The following is a 23,721-nucleotide window of genomic DNA, read 5'->3' as shown; positions in this document are numbered from 1 at the left end:
ATCACTATGCTTGTCATGTTAACAGTTGCTTTTTCATTTCCATGTGATTTCCAACATACAAAATGCCATCTCCTCTAATTATCTTTACACTCTTAAGAAACACCCTGCACTTAACTCCAGAGGTGTTGGAAAGCAAATTACTACCAGTGTGATCTCAAGTCTATCTCACATCAATTTTCATGACTGTCTGTGTATAAACCACAATATGGTACAGTAATTTCTTTTTTACTTGTATTTTTTCCTTAGGGATTATGCCGTATTTAAATTTTGGTATTACAGAAGTCTGGTCGCGTTTAGGCCAGTCTAAGCGAAGGTGCCAATGTCTGCAAACGATTTTTACTCATAAACCTTGTCTGATAGCCATGCAATAAATATTCCGAAATGCCCTTGTGCCGTGTGGAAGCGGTGGGAACCGGGCACACAAACGAGCACGGCGACTCCCAGCGGCCCGGCCGAGGCCGATGCAGGCCAGGAGCGCTGCTGTTCTTCCTTAGCGGCGGCCACGGTCCCCCGGAGCTCTCGCATGCCCGTTCCCTGGGAAAGGCCGGTCAACAAAAACTAGCCCTAGCTAAACCCCAGAACGAAGCACAAAGCAGGCCGTGTCAGACCAACCCTACCCACCACAGCGCTGAGTCAGCCGGCCCGCCCGATGATAAGGGGGGGCGAGGCGGGAGCGTGCGCTGCAGTACGACACACTACAGAGAACGACGCTCCCTCCCTTCGCTGCCTGCTAAGGAAAGGAGAAGCGAGGCGAGAGGAGCGCCCTGCTCCTTCGCCTTCCTCGCCCTCCCTGGGCTGAAAGGCCGCCACAGGGCGCAGTGCCCCACGCCGGCCCAAAACCCCAGCAGCCCATGATCCGCCCGGGAGGCGGCCAGGACCCAGGCACCGGAGCCGGGCGGGGCGGGTGCGGGACCGCCCACCACCGTTCACCGCCGTCCCCGCAGCCGCGCCCGCTCTGCGCACGCGGGCGGACCGCCCTCCCGTCCTCTCCTCCGCGGCGCCTGCGCGCTTTGCCCCCTGGCCTGTGCGGGGGCCGGGCAAATGCGGTGGCTGTCGGTGCCAGCGTGGGTCGCGGTATCTCCTGCGCTTCGGCTGTCGGGCTCTCGCCCTCTGTCCTCCTCAGCGCCGGCCCCTTCTTCCTTCCGCAGGCGGTTTGAAATTTACCGCAGTCTCTCACTCGAGTTCTCGATGTGGCCGTAAGCGCCTGGCGCTGAAGGGGAGGAGGCAAGAGTGCGGGGCGGGGAAGAGGAAAGCGGCCTGGAGCGGAGCGGCTTGTCTGCCTGCAGCTCCAGTTCTCCCAGCCCCTCACGGGGAACGGTTGGTAGGGGACGGTGGAGAGGGTTAAGTGAGGTAGCAGTTCCCTTGTCGCGGCCCGTGGGCGGTCCGTGTGCGGACTGTGGTTGCCCTGGGGCGGCTTTTGCCACTGTTCCCCTATCTCTGGGCGTAGGGAGTGAGGGAAGGAAGGAGCCTGAAGTGATTCCGGGATCCACGGGCCCCTCACACCCCTGGAAACGGTGGAGGGAAGAGTGAAACAATTGCCCCCTCCCTCCTGAGGCGTCCCGGTTCTGCGGCAGGCTGGCCCGCAGGTAAGACTCCCTGGGGCCCAGGCAGGGTAAGGGCGAGGGCCGGGAGGAGGAAGGGTATCAGTCATAGACACAAAACTCGGGCGACGAAGCGGGGCGGGAACCCGGTTCTTCAGGTTTGGAGGAGCGGCTCAGCCGGAACTCGTTGGTCAGGTCGGCGAGCAGGAGAGCCTTGGGGCGGCGGCGTACGGCTCCTTCCGTGTGGCCGCGCTGGGCTTGGTGCGGGCGGACCCGGGGAAGCCGAGCCCGGCCTGGCCCGAGCCCTTCCGGCGGGCTGCGGCTGCTCGGCGGCGCGATCCCTCCTCCTGCTCCTCGGGGAGCTGCCGTGCGCCCCTTGGGGGCTGAGTGGGAACGGCGAAATGACGGAGAAAGGAAGATGTGCTGAAATCGCAGCGGTGTGTGTATTTCGGTGCCTTTCTCCTACTTCCTGGGAGCACGTTACCACGGCTTCGCTGTTCCCGGAACAGCAGGGCGTGCCCCTCTGCAGCGGCTGCGATGGGAGTCGGTCACTCTTCTGATGCTTAGTCGTTTGGTTTTTAATAAGTTATTTTGGAGTACGCTGTTTTATTTTTAGTATACCCTGTTGCTATAATTATAAAAACGTTGTTGAGGGTGATAAGAGAGATGAACATATTCATGAGTTTGGAAGTAGCCAAAAACAACTTCGGACTGTGATCTGCTCAATGTGTTTTTAAGTGATTTTCGGTTTGAATCCGAGCGTGACTCTTTGAAGGGCAGTGTTATGTGTTTCACTGATAATAAAAATATTTTGTAGATGAAGTAGTACTGTGTTGACTTTTATGTGATATACTCAGTGGTTTTTCGCATTTTAGAGAGCTACAGGCATTTTTTACTTGAAATGAGGGAGGTCTAAGAAGAATTTTCTCCCTTCAAAATATTTTCTCCCTTCAAAATTATTGGGGTAAAACATCTCTAGAGATGTGGGGCGGGAGATTTGCTACAAAGTATAATATTAATCAGTGTTTGTCTGAGCTCTTTAAACGTTCATTGTGTCTTGATTGCGAAATGATGTAATTAAATGTATTGCGGCCCAGAAACAGTTACCCTCTTAATATACATCTGCTTCCTTGGTTAATGTAATTGCTTAGTGATGATGTAAGGAAAGATAAAAGGTGCTTTAGCCGTACAAAATTGTTTGACGTACATGACATAATTTTCCTATTGTTTCCTGTTACTTGGGTTTGGAGGTGTTTAGCTTACTGGGAAGTCAGTCTTACCTGAACTGAATTCTTGGCTGTAACTGGAAACTTGTGAATAGAAGACGGTTGTGTGAAATGTGTCAAGTGTAGCTTGTTGACCTAAACAACAGTATTGCTTGTGAATTGACTACAGAGGAGCTTTTTTAAAAGTCTCATTCTCTCAGAAGATGGCACAATATTTTAATACATGTAAACTTTCAGAAAGTGCTGTTTAGACTCTGTGTAGTGGGGATATATAGAGCTTATTAAGGTCTAGATTTTCATATAGCACACAAGTTGGCATGTGCATATGCCAAAAAAACCTAGATCAGTATCATACATAATTGAATAGCTCTGGTATGTAATGTAAGCAGAGGATAATAGATTTGATACTGTGTTGTTGTTTGTGAGATCCTAATGTGAAGATGTGTGGTGATACTAATGAGTTAGGGCAGCCCAGTAGCATTACAAAAAAAATGCTATAACTACTTTCTGAGAAAGTAATTAAATTTTATTATCTTAATACCTGGAAACTAAGTAATGTGTAATTGTAGGTAAAGGACAGTTTGTGTTTATGCATTACATGCTCTGCAAAATAGTTTATGTAAGTAACACTGTCTGCTTGTGAAGGTGATATTAAAGGTCACATTTCCTTGAGCTAAGTTAACAGTGTTAGATCTGCTTTAAGGGAGGAGGTGAAGGGGTATTTATGAAAGAAGGGTCAGGTGAACATCAGTGTTTCTGAGCCTACAAACTTCACTACCATAGCAGAGAACTAGTCAGCAGGGATGATGTCAGCTGATAGTTTCCTTCAGATGCTGTTTCTTCTAAGGGGTACCCAGGACAATTTCTTTCCCTTGCTGCAGTAGCTTTTCTTCATTCTACTGTAACTGTAGCACGAGTAGGAAAGAGTGTAGGAGTGTATTAAATTGATGGGGGAAAAATATTTTAAATAGTTGCAGCTTGCTACAGTGTGTGGGTTGTTACCATGGGGCACTCCATTTCATTAAAAAAAAAAAAAAGTGGAGCCTCAATATAGCAGCAGCGTTTGGTTTTTTAATGAGCAATGAATCATTCTTTTCCAAAATGACAGAAAGGGCACTCATTTTGAAAAAGCTGACAGTGTAAAAATGATGGTTGCTTCATTTTAGAGCAAACACTTCTGAAAGATCCTTGTGGGTTTTTTTTAATTATGCATTTTCATAATTTTTATAGTGCTCATTTTAGTACTGTCATCCCCTTAAGTTTTAAAGTTCTATTTGAATTCTTAGTTTATTCCTGGATCTCCAGCATTTATAGTCGCACTGATTCTAGAAAAGTCAATCCCTGTAACACTGCTTTTCTGAAAGTTATATATGCTTTATGCTGTGCCCCTAGAGATCCTCTGGTGAGTCACCATTATAAGAGCTTTCCAGATGCTGCCTGTAACTGATGATTTTATGTATGCAATGTACTTTTTGCAGTATTGGTATCTACAGTTGCAGCTGTTGGCAGCTGACTGGCAGAGAACTCATACATCATAAACTAAGTTGAGACTACTTGAAACTGCAAGGCGCTGTTTTGGAATTTTGGTAATTTGCAGAGAGTGGTGAAGATCACCAGAGATAGCTCGGTAGGTCTGGAGGTGTCTCATGGTTCTGCAGGGCTGTAGGATGCCTTTAGTGCATTGGCACACGTAAAGCATTGCATGACAGTCAGTGATAGGCACTGGACACTTCATGGATTCATCAGGCACTTGCAGACACTTGTAAGCTGCATAATGGCTTTTAAATTGTTTTAACTGGGGACTCTCTGTTGGTCTCTGACTTCATAACAGCAACAAACTGTGGGATTTCAACTCCCTCTAAGGAATTACAATTCAATTGCTAAATACCATGAACTCATAAGAAATTGTATTTCTCAGATTTTAAAACTGCAAGTAAACTGCAAATATACTGCATTAAGGGGGTGGGTCGTGCAGTTGTCTAAAGAGTAGGTTATTTTCCTGAAAAAGCTGACATAAGCTTGTCCACTCAGAGCAGAAACTTTGTGCTAACAGTTTTTGAAGTGGGCCATGATTAGAGATGAACAGCTTCTTAAAACAGAAACATTATTCATCAGCTGGAATAACTTTTCTCCAATATAGTGGTAAGCACTGTAATCTTTTGGCAGACTGTAATTATATGCTCTTCTCAGTCTTTGCATTTTCCCTTTAATGTTAGCTTCTTCCACTCATAGTAGCAGCTCTTTTTTGGCAATAGTTCTTGTTTCAGTTAATATTCTGAATGAAAATTCCAAATGAGTCCTTAAAATTATTGCTTTAAAACTCAGTCTGTTTCTTTCTCAGTGCATTAAAACCTGATGTATTTCTCTCTCTTCCTACATGCCCCTTTGTTGGATCATGGTCACCCTGTTTCATGCAACCCTTTTGCCTGCATGGGTGGTTTTGGACCTATGAGCAAACAGTAATTGCAGAGAGAGTACCCTTTTATGGGGTCTTTCTTCTGAGGAAGACTCTTGTGTTTGTCTTGCATAATTTAAAATTTTTCAATGCCTGTTTGCTTTGTATCCTTTGAAGTTTGCTTGGGCAAAGATTGAAGATCAAGCAAACAAGATTGTGGTTTCCAATATGATTATGCTCCTTCTCAATTATGAATGCAACTGTTGTAGTACTAATACTTTTGCATTCAGATTCTGTTTCTAAGAGACATTAGTTCTAGAGCAGTACTGCTCTTCTCTGTTGTTGAATCAATTATAGAGAGATGTTGTCTACACAGGTGAATTTTAGTGATCTTGTAGTCTTGCTTGAAAGAGAAAAGGGGAGTTTTGCTCTGTTATTTATAGCCTGTTCACACCAAGATATCTGGATCCTATGCATGTAATGCCAAGTATGCTGGCATATGACCCAGGCATTTGGAACAGGTGGTGCCATGGGAGATAGTGAGTGATAGGCCCTGAACTTGTAGTGTAGCAAATTTTTTTTTTCCTCAGAGACAAATCAGACCTTTTTCTAGGAAGCAAAAAGAAACAAGGAGAGCTTTTAGTCGGAGGGTAAAATGAAGAAGACTAGGACAGCAAAGACTTGTGAAAGAGATAAAATGTATATATGCCTGAAGTGAAGACAAATGAGAAGGCATTTGAAGGATTTAATCTCAGGTCTTCTGTTTTGTTTGGGGACTTCGGACACTTCCGTGTTTTGGAATGAAATGCAACAGGATGTCACTCATCGGTTGTGTAATACAATGTGTTACCGTGTCTGTTGGAACTAGGCATGTAATAGACGTGCCTCAGGAATTTTTAAGTGTAAATGCAGCAGATATTATAGTGTTCCTTCCTTTTGTATTTATCTTTCTAAGCCATGAAAGACAATAGCAATCTGCTCTTTGGCCGATTTTGTTTTGGTGTTCTCTGTAATTATTTTTTATGAAAATTCTAATGTCACGGCGTGTATTAAATTCTTTATCGCATGCTGCAGCAACATTCTTTATCCCATGCAGGAAAGGAACTTTTTGTGTAATCAGAAAGTTATTGAAGTGAAACATCTCAAAAGTATTTCTGCATGTATGTAAAGTATTGATATCTTATATTTTCCTGAGAAGTAACAGAATTATATTTATAGTATTAGACTAATTAGCATATTAGCAATATATCTAGGTTTCTGTAGTACCGAACTTAATGACAAGAAATTAAATACTCTGACATACATCAGCCACATTAAAAGTTAAATGGAATGGAAGAAATTGTGACAAGACCTTTGAAGAAATATTAAAACATCTAATTAAAGAAAACTTCTATTGAGGTGTAATTTCAAAATTGCGAACAATAATAAATGTAGAACCATATATTTTATTTTAGGAAGATTCTTTGGAGGTCATCCTTTGCTCAAAGCATTGTCAATTAGAAAAGGTTTTTCAGAGCCTTGTCAGGCTAAGTTTTTACCATCTTCAGGGATGGATATTTCATAGCCTCTCTAGGCTGGTGTTTAACTGTTCTGTTCTTCAACTCTAGGGTCTCCTATGTGCACATGATTTCTGCTGGAGATGTGGACACTCTAGATTTGTGTGTGTCTGTGCTGTTCTCTAATATGTCCCAATGCAGATGCCAGTGAGACCATACCTAACCAGCTCACGTTCACACACCTGAGGTGTGTACTGACCACCTGCTGGCTGGAGTGCAGGATCTTGCATCCACTAGTAGGGATGCTGTATTGGTTTAGCTTGGGCAGATACCATGCAATCAGTGGGGTGGCTTCTGACAGCATCAAACTGGGGTTTGACTGATGCTGTTATCCCTCCAAAGTTACTGCTACTGTCACTGTTGATATGGGTTTTATTTTCAAGATGACTCCTTTACTTCAAACAAGTGCTTCTGTCTCATTTCCTAGTTTCTGTTTAATGTAACCGACAAGCCTCTTGCTCTCTTGTAACATGACCAGGTTTGGGCCTGTACCCTCTCAGACAGTTTTGCTTATTTGATTCACGCACACAGATTCCCATCTTCCCCTTTGTTATTATCCAGACTGTTCTTTCAAGGGTGGGGCTTGGCAAGCACCCACCACTCTCACCTGTGTCACCAAACAGTGGCCCTAATGTTTTCTTAGTCATTCTTGTGTTCCCAATGCCCTTAGAATAGCCTTTCTCTTTGTCCTTATCAGCCTTTGCTAGTTTTGGCTTCAGCTGGGCTTTGATTTTCTTAATTTCTCCTTGTAGGCAAAGACAACATCTCTGTATACCTTCTGGGTAACCTGTCATGTTCTGTCTTGTGTTTGGGCTCAGTCAGGAGTTCTGTGCTTGTTCTAGGTGAGAAGTGTGGTAGATTGCTGGCAGGGATGCCACACTTGCCTTCCTCCACAGCGACTGAGATTTAGTGTGTTTTCCTCATTTAAAGCATCAGTATCTAATTTTTATGAAATTACTACTCTGTAAATTAGTATTCCTGTAAACTGAACGTAACTATACTAAAATTAGCTGTATTTTAGCTAGAAACCATTCCATTCCCCAAGTCAGTCTGCCAGCTGAGAGCATTTCACTGAGTTAACAAACCAAAGTTTGTTGTGTATTAGAAATGGTACGCTGTTTAGAGGATGTGAAGAAATGTAGTTCAAGTCTATGGTATGTGCAGTTACTCTGCAGTTTTTTCTAACTTGGTAAATACTTTTTAAAGAAATATGGCCTTTAATGTGTCAATTAAAATAATTTTATGCTTAGTGACTTTTAGTAGATGGATTGAATTTCTGTTCTTATACGAACCTGTTTATTGTAATAACCACTTAATGATTTTTCTTGTGGCTAGTGTATAACATTGTTAAAGCCTTCTGTAGTATGGGTGGTATTATTTTGTGTCCATGTAACTTTTAGTTTGGGCCCTGTCTGCTTTTAATATGTGAAGTTAGCCAATAAGTAATTTGAAAAAAGATGCAGATCTTTTGAGACATTCAGAATGTGGGCAGCAACTTGCAGTTCTGGGCTTAAACCTTTGCCACAGAGATCTCCACTGTTTGTGTGTATATTTGTCTAAATTTACTTGAATACAAGACATAAGTTTACTTGCTTGTTTTTAAGACTAAATATACAGACTCTTACCAAATGAAATAATAGTGACAGTATTGAGCAGATGAAGAACAGTAAAATACCTGTAAAATTTGAAGCAGAGTAAAAAAATCTTATTGCTTGCAAGGAAAAGAAAGCAGTAATAGTATAAAGTTATTAAAGGAAGGGTGATGAAAAGGTGTAGAAGCTAAAATATAAGAGAAAAAAGAAAAAGGCCTGTGATGCTACTTGGTGTCTTTCAGTGTCAGAAAATACCTCAATATATTTTGGCTATGTGATTGCTGTGTAAAAGTAATAAAGTAAAAACTCTGCTTGTACAAAAATAGCTATCACTTTGAGGTTTTTTCCTCCTTCCTTTTTGACTAAACTATAATCAATTACTGAGTCTTTGCTAGTTAGATCCAGTAAGAAAGGCAGTGATTGTACCAGTTCAGTTTCCAAAGGATAGCCAATACTGGATACCTTTTAGATCTCTTCTTCCTGCAAATAGAAGTTTTTTATTATAACTAAGGTGTTTTCTTAAACTCTTTGTAGGATACTTACCTTGTCAAATAGCTGGGATACCACCAAATTCTAGTCTGACATTTGAGAGGATCTGGATGTCTGGAAGTAGGATTTCTTTAGGATATTTGAAAAAACTTATATAGTTGTGTTTTTTGAGGGTTTTTTTTTTTGGTGTAACATTTTTTGATTGTGTCTACATGGGCTATGTTATGTTTTGTTTTGTTGGTCATTTTTATATGCTTGCAATTCATAGGAGATTTCTGGAGGAAAAATACGGGTATTTCTCTCTTCATTTCCCAGTTTGAGAATCTTGTTAGGTAAAGAGTGGGTTTTTTTGCGTAAAGGTGTCTATTTCTGCTATAGTAAAACTTTTGCTTTAGAAGACAGCAGCTCAGTTGCAGGAGAACAGCTGCATTAAAATGTAAGTCAGTCACTTCTACCTACTCTGATGCTTAGTAAAGTTTGTCTTCTGAGACTTTTCTGTGTTGAGGAGACCTCTGATGATCATGCAGATGTAATTCTTGAACACTGTTGTCTATAGGGGTTTTTTTTTCAACATCTGTTAATTAAATAAATATATCTTTTCAGGAGTTAAATAAATTGACAGAGAACAGAGGCATTCTTTTTGAGCCAGGAGCAGTTTACAGTTGTGCCTGACTTTGAAGCTGTAGGTAAACTCGTGGGTTCTGTTCAGTAGAAAAATTCTCTCTGTGCACCTTGAAGGATGCAGTGGTGTTCTGTAATGCTGCCACAAGCTTTTGTGTGGCCATTACATGCCAATTGCATACAGATGTCTTGAGTATTATGTAGCCAAAGATTGGAAAACTTTGGATATTTTGGTGTGTAGGTTGGTTGATTTTTTTTTAATTCCAGATATTAATTAAAACTGAGCTTTGTCCTATCTGTGTTTTCAAATACAGATTCAGAGAATAAAAATGGGAACTCCTGGATCAGGACGGAAGAGAACTCCAGTGAAAGACAGATTTTCTGCAGAAGATGAAGCACTAAGCAGCATTGCCAGAGAGGTTTGCTCATTTTAAAGTGTCTTGAATTCAGAAATAGAGATGAAAGTAAACTCATTATCTAGGAAAAGTTAATTTTTTTATAAATGTGCATAAAAAAGTGTAATTAGCCAAAAATATGACAATTAATATAAGCTAAGAGGATTATTGATCAAAAAATTACATTAACTGAAATGTCAACATAGTGAGATATTAACTGTATGATTAGTGTAACCTTATGGATTTACACTTAAGCCTAGCAGCTATTTCTACAGATACTTACATGCTTGAAGAGAAATGAAAAATATAGCTGCTATTTCAAGTGTAAAACTAAACAACATACACATTTATCCTGTTACAGTGTGTAGTATTCTTAAGATGTTAAGTATAGTGTATTAGTATTGAATGGGCAGTAGTCACTATTAAAATATATTTGTTATAGTATCTATTTCAAACGTGAGAAGTCAATTTTTTTCCAAATAAGCCTAATATGTACACTGTACCAGGAATTCCACCACCCAAAAAGAGAGGGCTGGAGATAACCAGCAAAAAGTGCAATTAAGAAAAAGTTGATACAAAGGGGAATTTTGTCCCATGGGATTTTGGCAGTTGGAATTTGAAGTCTTATAAATGTCTGTTTGGACCAGAGTTTTTCTAGGTGGAGATGCTGTGACTAGGGAACAAAAATGTTAGTACTGATTGTATACAAGTGAATTCAGGTTCTTTGGGGCTACATTATCTACAAAGCTGCTTGCCCTAGTTAACATAAAGGAGTGTAAAATGCAGATTCTAATTGGCTTTGTAATGTAAATAGTTGTCTGTATATGTGTATGTAAGACAAAGTAGGGAGGTGTTAGGTCTCTGAAGAGAAAGCTTATTTAGGCATTTTCAAGTGTATCTATCATAGACTGTAGGCAAAATATATGCCTTGTCATTAAAAAAAATTAAATAGTTGGTAACTTTTCAGAAAGTTTTGTTCTCAGTCACGTTCTAGTTCTACTGGAAGGTCTCACACTATCAGCCAAGTCCTGTGTGGGACTCTGGATAATATATGATCTCACTCATCAAGTTCCCTCACTCATTCTTTGGTGAAGACAGTGAGTAAAAAAGAAAGAACATGGCCTTAAATTTCTTTGAGTATATGCATGCTTCCATAACATCAACTTGTCATTTAACCTAGAAAAGGATCTCAGTAGTAACAAGTTGTACATAATATCTTATTTAAAATTACTGTTGGGCTTAGTTCTCTTACATCCCATTGTTTTAGAAGACATTACTTACTAGAATTGAATTGAATCCTGTAATCCATGTGTCTTCTGTGGAAAAGCTTCCAAAAGGTGTTCTAGGTATTAAGAGATGGTAAACAGAAAATGCAGAAACAAAAGGCTGCACTCAGTAAAATCTGTGTGGTGAAACTGCATAAAGTGCTCTGAGATTGAGAGCAGTCACAAAACGGCACTAGGAAGTATTGGAATTTGTAATACAAAGAGCTATAATAAAGTGACTCTAATGTAGTGTATGACATTTCAAGGTGCTTTTTCTCTAAAAGTTCAGATTTCAGAAAGTGCTATTCTTATTCTTTGTTACCACTTTTAATATGACAAAATTGTGATTTCCTTGTTCTATGGCATGTGTCAAAAAAAAAGATATCTTCCTTTTAGTACCAGTAAACATTGCTTTTTAGGAAATTTGGTTTAAAAAATTCTTTGGCACTGATCCGCTAATCATTTCCATATAGTCATTTTTCTGCACTGGTTCAATCTGATGTCATTTTATATGAAAATATTTAATGGAAAATAAGGGCACTATTGTAAGCATCTAAGGTACCTGGTCAGACTGCTTCCTCTTTAATATTTCTTTGATTTTTTTCCATCTTTCCTTCGCATCAGAAAACTTTTTTCTTCTGTTGGCTGTCCCCTCCCCTTTATTTCTTGTACTTCTGTTACATAGAGATCTCTTCCACTTATTTTCCTTGGTGTGGGACTATGCATTGAGACAAGCATTTTTACAGTGTCTCTGTGTTACACACAAATATGCTAACACATCAACACTAGAGTGAATTTCTGCCTTATTCCAAGAACTTTTGAGTTGCTAAACCTCTTTCTTAGGGACCTACTTTTTATACTATGGTGTATTATTTTTTCTCACATTGAATTTCCTTGCTCACTGGAACTGAGGAAGGGTAAAGGTGATCCAGGGACAGGGATCTATCTGTGCATCCTTTCCTGGAAGCAATGCACTTTGCCTATTTCACAGTGTCTGAAGTGAGATTACTCATAGTTGATTAGTTTGGCAGTCTTACCCTGGTACAGCAGTCTATCAGGCTGTGGTGGTTTTAGTTTGAACACCAATTTTGTGTGGTGGTTTTGGTTCCCCAATTTGACAATTCTCAGCCCATGCACTAATTAATGTAGTGGGTTCAGTGGTGGCTAAACGCCAGTGCACTTACTAGAATGTGCTTATTTCCTTGTGGGATAGGATTAAGAGGAGGGCAAAGCAGGCTCAAAACTTTAAAAGGGTATAAAGAAAGCTTGTATTAACAGAAACTAAATGAATAATAATAATAATACCTTCAGAACACTTCTTCCTCCCTCCCTAACACTTTCTTTCCTACTGATAATGTAAAGAGACAAAACTTAAAACACATGTGCTTTTTTCAAAAGCTGCAGGAGCAGGTGTAGATATATTGTCCATGTGTTTCCTGCAAGGAGATAACAGAACTGTGGGTTTAAAAGCACCCAGCTACATTAAAATGGAGTAGTGACAAGTGTATTCTAATTATAGCAAGATTAATTAGAAGTCAGCTTATCACTTAAAAGAAATAAAAAAGCCTATCTCCTGGAAATACAGAGTTTTTTTAATATGACCTTTTGGTTCTTTCTCTAGCTTTTGTAATGGGTTCTGAAACTGTTAGCGTTCTAAGATTGATAAAGAAAAAGTCACCTGTTGTAGAAGACAGTTTCATGTATCTTGTGCAAAGTTTGAGCTTCCCAAAGTACAGGTAATGATTGTCTAGAGTAACTTCAGGCTCCTGGCAGCATTATAGTCTCATTTGTTAAACAAAAAGACTTAACCGCTTGAAAATTCCCACGTTGTTATATAAGTGAAAATTGAGATTCATATTCTCAAGGTTATGTTCACAGTCTACATTGAATACAGCTGATATGATCTCAAGATGTTTTCCCTGTGTGCTTATTGTGGGGATTCTCCCCTTATTAAATTCCTTTGCAGACGGAATATCATTGGCTGAGTTGTGCATCACTGCTTCACTTGTCTGTGTTTTCAGACACATTGTTCATTCTAAATATTTAGCAGTAACCTGTCATCACCATCTTTTAGGATTACATGAGACCTCTTTTTCCAGAGCCAGTTGAATTTAATTATGTGAGAACAGAGGTTTCAGTCACTTCTGTGTTCCTGCATTACCTGTGGTTCATGCTCAGATACAATGAATATCGTGGCAGAGAGTGATAAGAGTCTGACACATATCATCTCACTGTCCTCAACCTGCTAAGCAGGAGTTTGAAGGCACAATCAGGATTTACCATTCACAGCCTTTTTTTGAGTGTTACCATCAGCAGCTCTTCTGTTCTTCAGGGCTGTGTAACTAGGTGACAGAGAACTAGAGGTTGTGGACAAGCAACATTGCAACAATGTTCACTGTGTAGAATATTGTCTCTGTGTTTTGGTTTGGGGGGTTTTTTCTCAGGAATTGTTCCCATGGCTATTTTCACTATATAGCAAGAGCATGGAAAACTCTTAAGGTGTTTTCTCATGAGAGAGAATAAAGATTAATTTTGATTTGAAATTCACTTTGTAGTAGCTCAACTGTGAGTAGAGTGCAGTTGTTCTTACTTTGGTAGAGATGTAATGTTACTGAATTGCCATGATAGAAAAAGCTGAGTTGAATATTTTTAAACGTTTGAGGGCTATATAATGAATTTAGAAACAGTTAACAACAGTCTTTTTCATATGAATCTATTTAAAGTTTTGTACATGCTTTTCTCTTCATGTAGGTTCAGCTTCTGTTAAGAAAACAAGCAAAGTCCCAAAGAATTCCATCCTCATGGATATTGTCTTTGTAGATGCTAGGTGATTTTTAAATTTTGTTTTGGTAAGAGGTCACTAAATATTTTTCAGTTGGCTGTTTCTACCTTAGTATTAATTCAAAGCCTTGTTTGCTTTTGTTTTTAAAAGTGATTAAGGATATTTTATAGGATGTAAGATATTCTAGAGATTTTATAATATATATGTGAATCTGTACAATAAAAGGAAAAAGAATGATACATCAAAAATAAAGACTATTAAAACTTTAAGTCATGGTAAAAACGTAAGATTTTGTTGTTTGTAGGCAACTGGGGCAGAGAGATGAGAAGTAAGTGGAAGAGAGTTTTCTGAGGAGCCACAAGAAATACTTTTGGCACATAAGTGATGGTGTTGCCTTGATTTCATGAGACAGTGTGGAGATAAGGGCAAAAAGCATGGGAATGAGAATACAGAAAAATTGAGCAGCAGAAGGAATCGTAGTTGAGCTAAAAGTTTGAATTGAAAGGGACCTTACAGATCATCCATTTCCAACCCTCATGCCATGGGGGGGTTGGAATTTGGCACAGAATCCTCCTCTGTTTGCTTGATGAGAAAAGGTGAAATGAAGTTGCTATACGTAGTTCTCTTTTAAGAATCACAGTGAGCATTTTTGACATACTCGCCCTGATGCTGAGCAGAGCTGGCAGGGTGTCCTAGTGCCGTTCCGCGGACCCGTGGCAGACAGGGAGCAGCGGGTCCCGCAGCAGGGGCACTCCGTTCCCTCACTGCTACCATCTGGTGGAGGAAGTAAAACGCTCCTTACCCGGGCCTCCTGCGTTGGAAACTGCAGGACTGCACATCCCTCGGCAGAGAGAGAAACGAGTTCTATGTAATATGTATACGTCGGCCCATGATGACAAAATAATTCACATTTTTCCAGAGGTGAATAGCATTTTGAGATGGCCTATATTTTAACCTTATGAAGCTTTTATGCTGAATCCAACCTAAATAAAGAATCACCTTCTCCAGAATATAAAAATAAAACACTGTTGCTTTCTAGTGAATTCCTTCTTGCAGGCAAGGGAAGGAAAAAGATGCCTATCTACACTATGGAGATAGATATTATGCTTCTCCTTGCTCAGCATGGAGGGAAGCCTCTACCATATAAATTCTGTGTTAATTTTATACTGCTTACTTGGGAAAAAACATGGTTCTTACTATGAAGAGACTAAGAAAAATACATCAGAAAGGAGAGACTCCAGACTCAATTTTTACAATGGCATTCAAGTTAGAGTCTCGTCTTTTTTTTCTTCTTTCTTTCTTGCCAAAAATAATTTTGGTATAACTGAAGAACTACATGTTATCCTTGAAAGTTGAGCTAAGTTTTCCAAAGATTGTGGTAGAATACATATTTAAAAACAAATATGAAAAAATTGAAGAAGTAGAGATGGCTTTCTAAATGACTATAAATAGCTTATAATAACTGGGTTTTAGGTGAAAATCAGGAAACTGTGACCTCCTAGAAGAAGAACATTGTCTTGCTACCTCTGTATTTACTAAATATATGCAATAAAATAAACCAATCAAAGTGAATACTGCTGTAAGGTACTGCCTAACTGCTTGAAAACAGCCAGGATAATAACCTTCTAGAATGAAATGCTTTTTGTACAGTTACAAGGAAACACGGGTTTTTTTTGTTCAAGTAATGATTTTACTTATCTGTTTTGAAATGAGGAATTCCAGAACTCAGTGGTGAACTTTGTTTTGTTTTGTTCCTTAGATCAGAGTTAATAACCAAAGAAATACAGGATTGCTTTAAAAACACAAATTTGTCCCAGAGTGGAAGGTAAATATAAATAGTATGAGTGTGTTCATATAAAAAAGAAAACAGAGATTTAGTTATAATTTAATAATTTATTAATTAGTCCTTTTTTCTTATCCAAGTAAATTCTCAATTACTTTTTCCTTGTTTTCCTACCCAATTTCTTTTGTTACAAAGATTTCCTCTGTAGTCTTCTATGTCCTTTTGTGGTCAATTCTCTGAATAAATTCCATGCTGAATTATTGTATCTTTAACTAATGGCTGTTTTCCCTCCAGATTTTATAACATTCTTTTCATTTAAGCCACTAGTGCAAGCGCACCAGGTTTAAATACCTCATATCTTATTTCTTCAAGAAAATTCAGCTATCCCATTTCTTTTTATCAGTTGAAAGTTCCCTTAGGAAGCTTCTGATATAGTGTCAGAGTTGCTAGATCTTGGACAATACACAGTTGAATTTTTACTTCAGAAAAATAGAAACTTGGTATGTTATAACACTTTATAATAAGCTGTACTTCAATTAGATAATATTACAATGGATATTTATCATAATATATTTTATTCATGTGTCTGGTCTAAAGACTGTATAGAGAATAATGACCAGTGAAACTGAAATCAAGGCTGTGGTGGACAGTCTACTCTTTTCTAAGACTAGACTTTGTTTAATGCAGGCTGTAGAAAGCAATCTGTATTGGCTCCCAAGCTGCTATGAGCAATGAATAGGGATGTATTTGGTACGCTCTCTGAAGTCAAATACTAGTTTAATTGAGAAGCATGATAACATGACTCCCTCTGCTTTTGCTGGTTTATTAAAAAAAACAAAAAACAAAATGAGTATTCTAGTGTTTCCATTCTGCTCCTATAGTCCAGACTTTATCCAAAGCTATTGTGGCTCTACATTTTCCTAAGCAGGTATTTAAAGACTTTATTTCAATGGAGCAGATGAAATTTTTTGTTAAGGATTTGTTGGTGTTGATTTGTTTCACAGCTTACATGGGCTTTTTCAGTAAGGCAACAGAGTGAATAGCAGCACCCGGGAAGAAAACTATGTCCTTCTGAATTATGGTTGTTTCTCTATTATTGTTAATTTTAAATTTCAATAACATAGCTATGAAGACTTGTGTGACTGTTATGTCAAGAGAATGAGGCCTGTGCTCTAACACATCTACTGAGAATTAAGAATTATTTGGTATTATGGCCTTTCTAATGGTACCGCAACTTGTCTTTTGCTCTGAAGTATAGTGAAGGAAGCCTGAGAGCTGTCCTTTGAGTTAATTTGCCAAGGTTTTTGTCTTTTTTGAGATTGTGGGCTTTTTACAGGAATCTGGTTGCTCAGGTTAAAAATTAATGTAATATTAAGCCATTTCTTAAAAAAAAAATCTAAAAAGATAAGATTTTCTTTTTCTTCAATTTCTGGCACCCATTTTATGACAAATATTTGTAAATTCACTTTTATTTGTTACGAATATGAACGAGGCCAAACTTTCTCTGGAGAAAGAGGTTCTCGTTTATTAAAATAGCTACAAGGAACGGAGTAGCCAGGATAAGCCCAAGCCCCCACACAGCAAGCCAAAAACAAAACAGTGTGCTAACCCCAAGTGCACTGGGTTCTCTCCACAAAACAAGTATCCAAAAAGAAGAACCCTGACCCAACCGAGCTGCCCCCATTTACAGCCCCGTTTGAGTCCAGGATTGGTGCATTCTGGATCTGCATGGTGATTGGTCCATTTCCAGGCTTCTCATTGGTCTTTAATGCCGTTCATTCTGGACCAATCATTTCTGCAGGGCTTCGAATGATTGGCCAGGTCTTCCATCCAATCCCTCTTCGACTTCGCCTTGCCCCGCCAGACCGCCCTTCCGCCAAACCCTGCATCCTTCTCCTAGAACATTCTAATAAGCTCCCCCCTTAACATAATACAATTAATATAACATAATTAATACAATATAATTGAGCTATACACTAATTTAACATAACTTTTACCTATAACGTATTTTATCAAGAGTTTAGTAAATGCTAAGAAATGGAGTTTCCCTTTTACTGTAGGCATTTAAAGTTAGGTCTCTGGTTGTACGACTAGGGGAGAGTGGTGAAATGTAAATTGATGTTTAACATGAATCAGTAAATTGACTTTGTATCTTAATGTATTATCTTTGTATTAAATTTGTAACTTAACCGTAAAACCTTGCCAGAGCATAAGGCCAAATGCATATATCTACAACTTTATAGACAAAGTTAAACCCAAACTTATCAGCTTGAGTCCTTTTTCTTTCTGTGATGCATACCTGTCAGTGTGACAGTTTATATAAGACAAAGCAATAATGGGTTACAAATGGAAGTACTTCCGCTTGCATGGCAATTTTCTTGCTTTGCTGTGGTGTTATCATCAGGTAGAGAGAAGAGTAGCTTTAAGCTGCTTTGAAGGAAGATTGCATTATGGCAGTCAGGAGAGTTGACAGAGCCTCGGATTCTTTTATCTGCATATGCAAAATTCAGAAAAATTAGTCTTCATGAGTCACTTGGAGTTAAGACAAACTGTTTTGTCAAAGCTATACTGTGTCTGCCTTCTGTCTTGTCATTATTTGATATTTTGTGCTTATAGTCTAATCATAATTTGAAGTTAACCTCCCAAGTTATATACCTGTTTCATTTTCCTGAAGCACAGTAAAACAGCTTTATAGGTTTCCAATGTTTTACATAAACATTTGCTGTGACAGTGGCAAAAGCAAGGAAAACTCTATCCTTAATCAAAAGCAAAAAACCAAAAATCTATTGGATTTTACATTTTAAGAACTTCTTTAATTGGTTGTTTGTTAGGAGTTCTGAATGTTTAGCTGCTGCTGATTCTCCAAAGACTTTTAATTGGCATTACATAGACAGCTGGAATCTTTGGTGGAAAACCTGTCTTCAGTGGTTTAATATTTAAAGAATTTGAGAGAATTTTTGTCAGCTCAGTATTCAATCATGAAAAAATTGAGCTTGTGCTTTCTTCAAACTTCAGCTATATGGCAAAATTTACTCCCTCATATTCCCAGGTCTGTTTAATACCTTTATCAATGACACTGTTAGTGGGATTGAGTGTGCCCTCAGCAAGTTTGCAGATCTGTGACGCAGTGGTTCAGTTGGCACAACCGAAGGATGGGATGCCATCCAGAGCCACATGGACGAATTTGGGCCCATGAGAACCTCTTGAAGTTCAACAAGTCCAAATACAATATACTGCATGTCAGTCAGGGCAACCTCAGATGCGAGTCCAGACTGGGAGAAGTTGTTGATGGCAGCAAAGATGCTCAGAGGACTGGAGCACCTCACCTATAAAGACAGGCTGAGAGAGCTGGGGTTGTTCAGCCTGGAGGAGAGATGTATTTGGGGAGACCTCACTGTGACCTTCCAGTACCTGAAGCAGGCTTATGAAAAACAGGGAGAGTAAGTTTTTTTTACACAGGCAGATAGCGTTAGGACATAGGGGAATGTATGGTTTTGAAGTAAAGAGAGTAAGTTTAGATTAGATGTTTAGAGGAAATTCTTACTCGGGGAGTGGTGAGTCCTGGCCACTGGAACAGGTTGGCCAGAGAAGTTGTGGATGTCCCATCCCTGGAACTGTTCAAGGCCAGGTTGGATGGAGCACTGAGCAGCCTGCTTTAGTTGATGGCACCTGATCTGGGCATTGAAGTAGATGATCTTTATGATCTCTTCATACACAAGCCATTCTGTGACTTTTTTAATGATCATCTAATTCTTTCAACTAGTAATGTTATCTTTGAAGAGTTTAGTTGCATATTATTTTTGAAATTTCATTATTGATCACTTCTGTATTATGATGTTAAAATCTTAATGTGTATTTGTGAAGAGATTTGAGTACTCAAACCATTATTCAAAAAACTTTTTTAAACTTTAATTATTTTCCATTTACTTGTAGGCAGAAGCCAGACTTGCAGCAAAACGGGCGGCTCGGGCAGAAGCAAGAGATATACGTATGAGAGAGCTGGAGCGACAGCAAAAAGAGGTAGTGTAATTCACCAGGGATTATTGCAGACCTTTACAAAAATTTGTATTTTATTTCTGTATTTCCATAAGATTTTGTCTTTTAGTGTAATTCAGTTTTGTACAAGTATTTTCAGCGTTAGAATTGGATTATACTAAAAGGATTCACAGTAAATACCTGTTGTCAAGATATTTCTTTTAAGAAAATAATTTAAATTGGGTAATATTTACACATACAGTTGTGTGTTGCTTCACACGTTTCTCCTAGAAAAAGTTTGCAGTTCTTGAGAAAAAAAATCCTAGAAACTAGGTTTTCAGCAGTCTGGTTATTGCATAGTTGTTGCATTTAATTCAGGTTTTGACATTACATGTAAAACATTAGGAATTCAATGTAAAACATTACAAATTTATTATTTATCATGATTGCACTCAAATTCATGTACTGCTCATACTTGGTGGTTGTGGGGTTTTTTCCTGTGTAATAAGTGAAATATGCAGAACATTTTTTGCCTCAATTTTATATGGTTCTCATTGTACCACACTTTGAGTTTTTGAATTATAGATGTCTGCTATTATTTTGATGATTACATGGTAATTAATGTAGATCTTTCTGAGTTTTCAATTCAGGAATCCAGTCTTGTGTGGTGACTCTAATTTATATTTGAAACTTTTTGTTTGGTTTTCTTTTTCCATTCTGTAGTTTTCTCAGCATTTATATGATAGAAAATGGGCTCATATCCAGAAATGGATGGTAGGCTGAAATCACCTGTTGTGCATGTTTTAGCCACTCAGAGAACTAACACAGGATTTTGGAGGAAGTAATTTACTAATGGTTTGCTGTGTGTTATTTCAAAGTGTCTAATTATGTATAAAAACTACATATACACACAGACATACAAACTATATGTGTATGCAGTTCAGTTATATCTGTACATAGTCCAACCCTCCCCTGACTGACTGTTCCCATGGGTCCTATCACTGGTCCTGCTTCTCTACTTCCCCTTGTGGGAATGCTCAATACTGCAATGAGGACTGCCCTCAGTCTCCTCCAGGCTGAGCAGACAGGGTGACCTCAGCTGCTCCTTGTTCAGCTTGCCCTCCAGCCCCTTCACTGTCTTGGTTGCCCTTTTTGGGGGGGTTCTCTAATAGTTTTGTTTCTTATGTTGTGCACCCAAAACTGCACACAGGACTCAGGCTACAGCAGAGCAGAGCAGGACAATCCCTTCCCTTGCTCAGCTGGTGATGCAGTGCCTGATGTTCCCACGACACAGTAGGAGGCCCTCCTGTCTGTGCGGGCACTGCTGACTCACATTCAGCTTGCATCAGTCAGGACCCCGTGGTGCTCCTCTCCAGTGTCTTGTTCCCCAGTCTGTCTGTACATCCTGGGTTGACCTATCCCAAGTGCAGAATCCAGCAATTGCCCTTGTTAAACTTCATATATGTTGGAGGTTAGGATTTGTTCAATATTTTTTTCTTAGGGAATTTCTCTCCCATTTGTTGCCTAAGAGACCAGAACAATGGATACTTGAGAGAAACAAAGCATGTGTCCAAGATGGGGGGAAGGGGTGCAGCTGGCTGCAGTCTCTTAGCTGGGGTGCTTTCTTTTGGGAAGAGCAGAGATAATATGAGAGTTTGGCTGGTGGGTGAGGGGCTGTGCTTGTCCCTTGCTCTCTCTCACTCTTGGAGTATAGACAGTTGGGCAGCTGCTGTGGGCAGAATCCATTGTCAGTGCAGAGTTATGTTGTGCACTGCTTTTCCTTGACACAGGTGAGCCTTTGCTAGTAAGAGCAGCTGTTGAACTGGGACCTTTTCAATATCTAATCTCACTGGAAGGGACCCTCATCATCTACTTGGGTGCTGTGGGGGAAAACCTGGGACCCTGACCCTCTCCCCCTTCTGGAGGGAGTGTCTCTTGGGTGCTTGCAGAAAGCCACCTGCTGCTGCCCAGTGTTGCTGTTTTCTGCTGCTGCTTCCGCTTTTTTACTACACTTTAACCGATATTCCCTGCCCCTACCTGCCGGCCGGGATACCCTGCAGATCCTGGCACGGCTCTGGAGTTTTGCTACACTTTTCACCACCCCAGGTATGCCTGCCTTCCAGCCTACTGCTTCAGGGTTCCTACTGCCGTCTGTTTTATCATCCAGAGGGGAACCAGGACCAGCTGCCTCCTATGAGTTTGTAAAGGAAGCCGCTTTCTGTCTCTCCCGCTGGCTGTGCCACCATTACCCGCCTGGAGAGAGGCAGCTGGGCTCACGCCACAGCGCCCCCTGCAGCTGTGGGGGACTCATCGCACCTGCCAGGCCGGCTGTGACCGTAACTGCACCAAAGGGCAAAATGCCACAGCCGGGAGAAGGCTTTGACTGGTTCTGTTTGTTGTTGCTCCCAGTGTTGTTGGTGTTTGTTTACCTTGTTTTATGTGTATACACACACACACACACACACACACACACACACATATATATATATATATATATATATATATATATATATATATGTTTGTATATATATGTTTGTATATATATGTTTGTATATATCTATATATATATAGATATATGTACACACATGCACTAGTAAAGAACTGTTATTCTTTTTCCCATATCTTTGCCTGACAGCCCTGTAATGTCAAAGTTATAATAATTTGGAGGGAAGGGGGTCACATTTTCCATTCCCAGGGAGGTTCCCATCTTCCTTGGTAGGCAGCTGTCTTTCAGACCAGGACACTATGGTTGGTGGTTGCCCATCTCTCTGATTTGTTGAGTATTGCTGTGGGACCTCCCTGGCCTCAAGCCCCTCCCATTTGGTGTCATCGGCCAACTTACTATTCCTTGAGTTCTACATCCAAGTAATTTATAAGGAGACCTGGACCTAAGATGAGCCTGTGGAACCCTACCAGTGACCTGATGCCAGTTTGTTGTCACTCCATTCCCTACAACCCTTTGTGCCCAACCTGTGAGCCAGTTGCTCATTCATCACATAATATGGTTATTCAGCTGTTTGCAGGCCACTTTGTCTAGAAGCATCCTTTGAGAGACAGTATCAAAAGCTTTGCTGAAGTCAAAAAAGATACAATCTGCCAACTCTCCTAGGTCACTTAGGTGGATTACCCTGTTGTATAACAAAATGAGGTTCGACAAGCAGGAATTTTCCCTCATGAAGCCATCCTGGCTGTGACCAATGACTGAGTTTCCCCTAGGTGTTTTTCAGTACCTCCCAGAATAGGATTTTCCATGATTTTATCTAGCACTGGAGTGAGACTGACTTAATTGCAAAGTTTCTTTGGAGGGTTCCTTTCACAAAATTCATGTGCTTCTTAAAAGGGTGTATGAGAGATGTCAGGGGTTTTTCTGGCTTTTAGGAAAGTGTTCACTGTGGGGATGTTTTGAATCACCAAGATTTAAGTAATACATGCTGAGACTAGCCATCATTTAAAATAGTTAAAACTACAATGGCAGTTAATATCTGTTGAGAAATCCTAAGACTGTCATTAGAATTTTATTTGCCAAGTTGTATTCACTCATTATTGTCTCTTTGCCTATCTGATATTTGTGTATACATTAGTTCTCATGTTCTCAAGATCAGCATAGTTTCTGTATTTCTTGGTGGAATGTACCTTTGAAGGTTTTTTTTTGCTTGAGATCAAGGGTTTTTTAAAATATGGTATTTGCGAGAAATCTCGCTCAAAATTAATGCCACCTTCCTTTTGCAGTCCTAAGGGGCCCATCTGCTGCAGGAGATGTCTAAAGAGATGTGCACTCCTTTCCTGGGTTGAGAGATGTAACCTCTGTATTGGATAACGTGCATAATTTTAACTTGAACTTTTTAGAAATCAAGCTTGAGATAGCAGCAGCACCTGTCTGTTTGCAGTACACAATGTAGAGCATAATCCTTTGACCTGAATATGCTGAACGTTTAATACAGACTTTCTGTTTTCTGATGGAATGTCAGGAAGAGACTTGTTACCCAGCAATTAAGAGGAATCTTATCTAAGTAGCAAACTTTCTTCTTGCCTGCTGCAGATGTTACTAAGAGATACTTGTCCATTTAGACCAGAGATACAAAGAATATTTAAAATTGGCAA

General features: G+C 39.8%; 1 protein-coding gene across 6 annotated transcripts in view; it reads left to right on the top strand.

Moving 5' to 3' along the window:
* Window positions 1-1,042: 1,042 nt before the first annotated feature.
* Window positions 1,043-23,721, top strand: part of LRRFIP2 (LRR binding FLII interacting protein 2) — a 56,313-nt gene continuing 33,634 nt past the window's right edge. For 5 of the 6 annotated variants that reach the window (XM_058801361.1, XM_058801343.1, XM_058801326.1 and 2 more), the window contains exons 1-3: window positions 1,043-1,586; window positions 9,735-9,839; window positions 19,579-19,665. In XM_058801361.1, coding sequence (XP_058657344.1) covers window positions 9,750-9,839; window positions 19,579-19,665 — 177 coding nt within the window. In that variant the 5' untranslated portion in view covers window positions 1,043-1,586; window positions 9,735-9,749. The remainder of the gene's footprint in view (window positions 1,587-9,734; window positions 9,840-19,578; window positions 19,666-23,721) is intronic. The other variant, XM_058801317.1, reaches the window with a different exon arrangement.

Source organism: Ammospiza caudacuta, chromosome 1 (assembly GCF_027887145.1).
Source record: "Ammospiza caudacuta isolate bAmmCau1 chromosome 1, bAmmCau1.pri, whole genome shotgun sequence".
Classification (NCBI taxonomy): domain Eukaryota; kingdom Metazoa; phylum Chordata; class Aves; order Passeriformes; family Passerellidae; genus Ammospiza; species Ammospiza caudacuta.
Note: the sequence above shows the minus strand (reverse complement) of the source record. Positions and strands in the feature narration are given on the sequence as shown.